We start from the raw sequence: 8,992 nt of genomic DNA on the forward strand, positions 1-8,992 counted from the left end.
GTCCAAGTCGATGTGAGATACCACCCAAATGGCATGCGCATATAATTGCCTAACGGTTCCCTTAGTATGATCCGGTATCGCTTCAATACATGCTAGATTTCTTCCGAGATGTGGCCCAGGCCATCCCGGAACCTACCCAGTCTCCCCCGCACGATGGAGATGGAGTATCAAATGAATCAAAAGATGATGCCTCAAGGAGGGCGGGGATTATAGTACTTCGGGAAGACCTAGACTTCTATGCTATCCCGCCGCAAGCTGACATAGGTCCGGCCGAAATGATCCAAGTCAAGCGAGCCGCAGCGTCTGCACTCTTGAAACAAGATGGAATATTCTCAGGCTTAAAACGGAGTGACGAACCTGGTACGACAGAATCTCATCTGATAGAGATGCTTACGGCAGGGTAGGTCACCTTGATGTTAGTAACGGCAGAGTCGGCAGAGATATGCTTACATTTATCCACAAGGGGCTTCAACCGCGAGGACAAGTGGGGTCATCGCGCGGGGGAACCAAACAAGGCAGTTGTGTGCAGCCTAGCCCTCGCACGGCTGCGCAGTGATATCCGTGGCACAGAGATGGGCGGGAGTGTGGTTGGTATGGCGCAGAAGCTGCTCCTCTTTTGGAGAAAGCCTGCCAGGAGATGCTGGTGGGAGGGCTTGGAACTGGACAACATCGATGGGGTGGATGGTAAGCTAAAGGTGTGGATTAGGCGTGTGTGGACCTTGGAAATGAGTGTGATCGGGCTTCGATGAAATATGGCTAGGGAGGCCGGAAGGCGGTTCACCAGGCAGTGTTCTCTTGGCACATTTACAGTATCAACGCCTCGCGCGCCCCGACACCTGCGCTTACTTCGGTGGCATTCGACGCCAGTTCAACGTCGACGGACCCTTGTGCTCCGCTCCGAGCACGCCATAAATGGGACAGCTTTGGAAATATGTGTGGTTAGAGAGAACACCTCTTGGAGAATGGGAGGTGCATTGCGGGATAGTAGTTTATAGGGCTATAACATAAGGGTTTTGCTTTAGCATACGCAAAGTCAGAGACAAGGTATTCAAGTTATTCCTCGATGGACTTGACACACTCCCAGTCCCCACTAAGGTTTTCCTTCCACAAAGTTACCCTATTATCCGCGCTGCTCGCTGCAAGAACATTCCCGCTCAGAGACCAACTGACTCTCCACACTGGAGAATCAAAGTTTAATGTCTTACAAGCCCATTGGCCATTTGTGCTGGGATCCGAAGTCCATATGCGGACGGTCTTGTCTTGGGATGCCGACGCGATGTAAGACTTCTGGAGCAGAGAGGGGGACCAAGCCACGTCTCTCACCCAATCGGTATGCCCAGAAAGAGGTTCATGTTCCAGGGTGTACGTTTGTGTAGCTCCGTCGTAGATCCAGATCTTCAGCAAGTTGTCACAGCCACCAGTGACGAATCGTCTAACACCCGTTGAATCAGAGGGAGGGGAGCTCGTCATTAAGCTACCGGGGTTGGTAGCAGGAGCCCAGGAAACGGAATTGACCCCGAGGCCATGAGCAGGGAATGTCCTATGATCAAAGGAGTTATCTTTGAACTCCAGAACGCTCACATTGCCGTCAGAGGATGCGCAGGCAAGGAGACAACCCGACTCGTGAGGCGACCAGGAGACTAAGTTGACGGATGCTTTGTGGAGGGCAAAATCGAAAATTTTCTGCCATTGGCCGTTCTGTTCCCGCCAGATAAAAACCTTTCCGTCATAACCAGCAGATGCCAGAATATTCCCGTACTTGGGGTGCGCCCACGATACACACCAAACAGCTCCTTCGTGTCTATTGGAACGATAAGTACCCGCACGGAACCGCTTTGCGTTGGAGTAAAAGGTATTATTACCCTTTCAATGTCTCCAGGAGGCGCTGGGATTCGCCATCAATCTCAAAAATCTTTATCGTCCGGTCGCTCGAGCAGGTTGCCAACCTCCGGCCATAATAATCAAGCACCGCATCATGCTAACCGGATCGCACATGGTCAGCGGCATTCGGCGGGAACAGCTCTCTACACATGTCTGAATTTACTTACAATCATATCATCATGGCCTGGATTCGGCATTGTTTGTGTGGACTAGCCTCGTGTTAAATCGACCGGCCCCAGTGACTTGGTTGAGTGCTTACCATGTTGGAGATCTCGAGGTGACCCACCACGGAGGGTTGAGGGGTTGAGGGCTTGTGTGATGTGTGAGGTATCAGCAGGTCGAAAGAGGGTTGAAAGAAAAATAACAGCTTTAGTTGGCTATGGTGAGACTCTGCAGAGCAAAAGAGACAAGTGAAGCTAGATTATCTAGTACTATTAGGGGAAGCGCATTCTGGGAACAGTGAGATCAATGCCACATCACAGGTTTGAAGGCGTGTGCCTCAATGAATGGTCAGAAACTCCAAGATTCTTACATAATAAAAGAGGATCAATGTATAACCTTAGCTTCCCTTCACACATCAAATATTTCAAAAGAGCCTTGAATTACCAAAAAATAGTTTACAAGTCCATTAAATTCACGATGGTTAAATTAAAATACGACATCATTTATGGTATTTACAAGCAGATGCATGTCTTAATACAATCAATATCCATGTTTCGGTCGAAGATGGTGGTGAACTCATCAACTGAGAAAGAACTGGGGAATTTTTACTCCTCTGCCCATTTCTGACGCTATCGAACCGAGGCACATCCAAAGCCTCGCGAAAAACCCACTTGTATACAAAACGAAACATTCGCCACGACAAATATCCAACCTCTTCTCTTCTCAGAAAAATAAGCATCTTACTTTTTACGAACGCATAATGTCAGATAGCTCATGCTCCGGCTCTACGCCATTGAAGGGCCTTCTCAAGCAACAAGACCATGCAACGCAACACGATCGGATCTCTAGTTCAGCCCCGCCACATGAGGTACAGTATCAATCGGACCCTTGACACCCGCCTTGATCCACTGTACCCATCTCACACTTATCGCGATAACTTCTTTGAATTCGAAAGCGCGACAAGAATACGTGGCTAACTCCTAATACAGTCCTTTCGACAGACTCCCAATTCGAGCCCGGGTCACAAGGCGTTTACAGACTTTGTCGCCGACAACCATTCAATACCAGCGGCTGGTCCAGGACTGATTCATGCGGGATATCCGAGCCCATCGCAGTATAGGAACCCCATTTCCATCGCTCATCCTCATCCCGTTGCGGCGCAACCCCTCCAGGCTCAAACTCGCGAGGGCTGGGCAAAAGAATTTGCCGAACAAGCGAACAATACCCCTTTTACCCATCTCTCTACTGGGATCGATGGATTCCGTACGGCGTCAGCTCTGGGCACTTCAACCTTTCTCCATCAACAAAGCAGAACAACTGTCATGCGCCAGCCCGCGCCTTACGCACTGGTGAATCTTGACCTCCCTATAGCGGAGTTTTCAACGCCCAAGCTCGGAGGTGGGGCGGAGATCAATGATTGGATGAGAGTGCACATGCCTCAACGAGAGGACTTCGAAGGTGTGGACGAGGCCTTGCTGCAGCTCTCTCATGAGCTGGAAGGATTCACCGTTCAACCTGAGCCCACGGTTGATCTTCCAGCGACCCATGAGGTAGATGGAGTCAGGTCATCAGGCTCCGAACTATTGCCGAAGAGTGATCTCTCACGCGATTCCATCCTGGAAGAGTCTGCAGAGGCAGACACCTTGCAGCCCGGGATACCAGGCTCATCAACTGTCTCAGACGTGGCAAAAAAGATATTGGAAACTGTAGGACACGAGGACGGTGACAAGTGGAAGGAATCGGCATTTCTTGCACTCATGCGAGATTTTCGCGACGGAAAAAAAGACATCGTAGAAAACGATATCCAGGAAGTTCGCATCAACAAAAGTTAATTCGCTTATATGAGTCGTAGAATATAACAGATTTACTGGACAGGTATTACGATGTTATGATCAATTACGACGTACCTTTGCACCTCACTAAGATAGAGAGAGGCTGGGTTTGGAAATAAGAGCTAAGGATGTTGATGTTGCTGCCCTTGTCAACTCGACCTTCCTCGTTGACTTCATGGTTGGAAGTCTGGCAGACGAACAGCGCAGGCGAGAGCGGCGTGAGTATCGCGTGTGATTCGCCCAGCGCAAGCCTCTAACAAGCCTGGCTAATATTAGTAGTTTACTGTACGGAGCACAATGTAGGCAGGCATCGCTCATGAACACGGAGGCAGTGCAACCCCAAGGCCCAGAGCTAGTTGAAGCGGGGCCTCGGTCTCTGCTTGATTGGTAATACCGAATATGATAGATTTGAAGCTAGCCATATCAAGAAGGTGTGAGTCATACCGATCTCACTCAGCCACAAAGTACTTGGGACATTTTGAAAGTACCTTTTCAACTAACAATCGCAGCGATTGTTTTGTCGGCGGCTCCGTACTGGTGACAATCTGGAAAGTGGGAGTGCTGGGCCGCCCTAAGGCCTATACAAAACGACCGTCGCCCGCACCACATCTCCTTTTTTTTTTTTCCTGAACTCTTCTCTTACATCAACCCATCTTCTCGAATCCTAAATGCCAAAGATGACCGAAACCATGCAGTAATCACTCTCCTCGTCATCGTGCTCACCCTGCATTCATTTGCACAACGGTATTTCTCTCTATAACATATATACTTGGCACAAAATCAAGCCCAGCAGCTCACCCACACGGTTGAACTGTTCTCGTCTACCAATTCTCCCCTAAAACTTCGCACCACCGCAACCATTTCTCAACAAGACGTTCCCGTCTTCATCACGGATTCCCTTCCAACATGGCGTTCCCCAACCCCTTCCAGTCTGCCGGTCCCACCCGTGCCACGCGACTTCCAACAAGCCCCTCAACACGACTTCGTCTTGTACGATCATCCAAGACCTCGAGGTCGACCTAATTATCCCAATCTTGCTTCGCCAAGCCTAGGGAGAGGACAGCGCGACAATTTCAATTCCCACCAGGCACGCGTTAATCCTGGGATTGGAAACACAATACCAAGCTTCTCAAGTGGACCCAGCCCCACGCCCGACCGCCTTTCTGCACGAGGGTCAAGTTCACAACGACCATCAAGATCTGTTAGCCGTAGGCCTCCCGTACCGTACTTTACTCATCGAACGGGAAGCTTGCCGCAGTCGCCTGTAAGGATGGATATTAGAGGTATGTTGGACACGACACAAACTCAGGGTTCTGTAGCGTCGCGAGTTTGATGAATGAAGAGGGACTAACAGGAGTGGTGTAGATCTTGAATTCGAAGATTTTTCGACGCTGGCTGGTAGTGCTGGAATGTCTGGCACCGCGTTTTCTTCTCCTGGCCTCCCTACATCGTATGATGTGGCGGGAAGCTCAGCCAGTTCAGTCACAAACGTCGGCACAGTGTCACCACAAGATCTTCTCGTCCACGAGCCGTATATGTCAGCACCAAACTCGACGGCGTTGACAGCGCTGACTTCACCATCGATGTACGACGGCTCGCCAGAGTTCAACGATGCTTTTAATATGTCACCAAGCCTAGGCAGTTGCGATTTTGAGACCGGCTCAAATGACCCCTGGTTTCCTCTCTTTCCACCTGAACCATCAATGGAAACCTCGGCTGAGTTTCATAACGCGCCTATTGCGTTGCAAAGTGGTTTGAAGGGTACAGAGGCCTCAGCCACTGCGAAGAAGCGAAAGGGCGCTGGCTCGCCTGGGCGGCACTCGTCTGTGGCTGGCGTCAATTCACGGCGGCGTGAGAAGCCCTTGCCCCCAATCATAGTCGATGACCCAAGCGATGTCGTTGCTATGAAACGGGCTCGCAACACCCTCGCGGCACGCAAGTCGAGGGAACGAAAAGCCCAGCGGTTAGAGGAACTTGAGGAACGGATTTCGAAGTTGGAGCAGGAGCGTGACTATTGGAAGCGGATTGCGCAGGAGCGGGGCGATGCATGAGTTGTGAGTAGCCATCACTGATGGTTGTGTTCTGCTAGTTTGAAGATTCCTTTGATTTATTTGTTGCAATGTCAAAAAAGCGGAGAGCTCTGGCTTTTTCTTGAAGGTTTTAAGTTCTGTAATTATTAGAGTTCAACACAGAGGACTGGGTGGTTTCTTACCTCGAGTATTAACGTGATTGGGCCCGCAATACCCTAACCATTGAAGGGAAAGAAATAAGAGACTTTGTAGGATTTTGTCTCTAACATCTGATGTAGGGAATGTAATAGTATGAACTACTGAAAGGGGATAGTAATATATCTTAGAGTCTTGCAGAGAAGATGTTACACGAACAATAGTAATAGATAGTAGAACTAGTAACTATAGGAACTAGCAACTACTAAAACTAACTATTACTAGTTCTCACCTAGACCAGAACTTTATATAATTATAACTAATATATATAAAAACTATTACTAATATATACCTATCTTAAAAAAAATAACTTTTCTTTATTATAACTTATTAAGATATTATAATAATAAAAAAGGAGATATTAATAAAAATGGAAATATTTTTAGAATTTTATAAGTATAAAGAAATAGAAAAATATTATTTCTTACTATAGCTTAAGGCTATGTAAGATAATTGCAAGGGAGTGACAATTAGCACAATAGACCAAAAGATCCACCAGTTCCAACACCACATATTAGAACTGCTCCCTTATATCTACTTAAGAACCCTCTCAATCATGGCGCGACCAGCCACTTCTAGGTATTCTATTACAGGCTATAATTATTTCTTTTTTTTTCTTTCTTTTTAAAAAAAAATTAAATTTTTTAATAAGTTTTTTAAGTTTTTTAAATATAATAATTATTAATTCTTTTTTTAATTAACTTTATTATTATTATTTCTATTAAATATTACTACTATACTACCTTAAGCAATATATAATTACAAGCTTAATAGTAACCTTACACTACTATATATAAAAATAAACACTCCTATACTTACTTACTAAGAAAAAAATAATAATCTTACTTTCTTAATAGCTTACTTACTTAACTAAGAAATCTAATATATAATCTTACTAGTAATAATATATCTAATATATAAGTAATTACTTATTATATAAATAAAAAGTAATAAGAAATAGAATTAATAACTTTTAGATTTAATACTTACTAAAACTAATTACTATTAGTTCTAATTAAAAGTAAAACTCCCCTAAATATAACTAATATATATAAAAAGTACTTTTAATATATATTCTCTAAAAAAGAAAACTAACTTTTACTATTATAAACTATTAATATATAATTTATAATTATTAAGACCTTTATATTTATTATAATTAGTAAAGCTATTTTTAATATTAATAGTATTACTATTATAAGAATATCGATTATAATAATTAATAATATTAATTCTTTATTTTTTTAATTTTACTATTATTTAAAAAGATAATTATAGTATTTCTATTATAATTAAATTAACTTTAAATTTAAAAATCTTATTTATAATAACTTTTTTTAATAATATTAAAGATTTTATAAATAATATTTTTTAAAGAAGTATTTTATTAAAGCTTTTAAGAAAATTATTTAATTTAGAGTCTTTTAATTATTCTCTCCCTTTATCTAAATTAAAATCTAGTTAATTAATTAAAGTCTATCTTCTTTTAAAGCTATTTATATTAGTAAAGATATCTATAGCTTTTTATTTTTTTTTAATAAAAAAGTTTTTAATATTAAACTATAATTTTTAATTATCTATTAACTTACTTTTCTTTCCTATTAAGATTAAAAATATATTATTTTCTTTTTTTTTTCTTTTTTACTTTCCTTAACTACTTTTTCTTTCTTTTTTATTTCCTCTTTAACTTACTTTATTTTCTACTTAGCTCTTTTAAACTTAAAAAACTTACTTTATTTTATATCTATATTCTTTTTTTAATTAACTTTAATTTTATTATCTTTTATAAATTATCTTATATAATAACTTTAAATAATTTTTTTATTATTTTATATATATAAATATTCCCTATTTAATACTTTTATAATCTATAACTTTTTTCTATTTAAAAGTCTTTTATAATTATAAAATAGCTTTATAATATATTTTTATTAATTAACTATTATAATATTTAATTACTATTTCTATAAGTAAAATTATAATAACTTTTTATAAAAACTATTTTTAATTATTTAACTAACTATTTTTTTTTTTATTTTTTATAATATTTTAAATAAACTATATTATTATTATAATAAATACTTTTATATAATAATTTTATTAATATTAAAAAAGGCCTCTACTAATTATAATAAATATAGAAATCTTAATAATTATAAGTTATATATTAATAATTTATAATAGTAAAAGATTAGTTTTCTCTTTTAAAAAGTATATACTAAAAATACTTTTTATATATATTAATTATATTTAAAAAAGTTTTATTTTTAATTAAAACTAATAATAATTAATTTTAATAAATATTAAATTTTAAAATTATTAATTTTACTTTTTATTACTTTTTATTTATATAATAAATACCTTCCTCTTTTATTATAAGTTATTATTATTAATAAATTTATTTTCTATTTTAAAAAAAAAACTTTTTAATTTTACTATTATTTATTTATTTTTTATCTTTTTACTAGATTTTAATTTTTAATATCTTTACTTTTTTTTTATTATTTTTTATTTTTTTTTATTAGTTTTTTTTATATTTAAGTTTTTTTAATAAACTTTTCTTTTTTTTAAATTCTTTTAATATATTTTTTATTACTTTATTTTACTTTTTTTTTATTAAATTTAATTATTATTATTATTATTTTTTTTATATTTTATATTTTTATTTATTTTTTTAATTTACTTTTTTAAAATCTTAATTTCTATTTTTAAATTTCTATTTTTTATTTAAAATATTATATTATTTTTCTTTATTATTAACTTTATTTTTTACTATTTTTTACTTATTACTTTCTACTTTATTTATAATTTATAAATTTACTTTTTTTATTTACTATATTTTTTTTTTAATATTATTAATTTATTTTTATTATTTTATTATTTTATTTATAA

At 38.6% G+C, this 8,992-nt stretch overlaps 2 protein-coding genes across 2 annotated transcripts; one reads left to right on the forward strand and one right to left on the reverse strand.

Moving 5' to 3' along the window:
• Positions 1-530: 530 nt before the first annotated feature.
• On the reverse strand, positions 531-2,078 carry SAPIO_CDS5466 (uncharacterized protein; the record flags this gene model as incomplete). The annotated part of the gene is made up of 4 exons (XM_016787791.1): positions 531-689; positions 1,171-1,801; positions 1,863-1,978; positions 2,049-2,078. 4 exons carry the CDS (start codon positions 2,076-2,078, stop codon positions 531-533), a joined length of 936 nt encoding a protein of 311 aa, XP_016642806.1.
• A 725-nt stretch (positions 2,079-2,803) lies between these two features.
• SAPIO_CDS5467 (uncharacterized protein) lies at positions 2,804-5,926 on the forward strand (the record flags this gene model as incomplete). Its single annotated transcript, XM_016787792.1, has 6 exons — positions 2,804-2,911; positions 3,033-3,765; positions 3,968-4,093; positions 4,661-4,865; positions 5,019-5,158; positions 5,241-5,926. The coding sequence occupies 6 exons, from the start codon at positions 2,804-2,806 to the stop codon at positions 5,924-5,926; spliced, it is 1,998 nt and encodes a 665-aa protein (XP_016642807.1).
• Between the last annotated feature and the right edge of the window lie 3,066 nt (positions 5,927-8,992).

Source organism: Scedosporium apiospermum (genome assembly GCF_000732125.1).
Source record: "Scedosporium apiospermum strain IHEM 14462 chromosome Unknown SEQ_SAPIO_0098, whole genome shotgun sequence".
NCBI lineage: Eukaryota > Fungi > Ascomycota > Sordariomycetes > Microascales > Microascaceae > Scedosporium > Scedosporium apiospermum.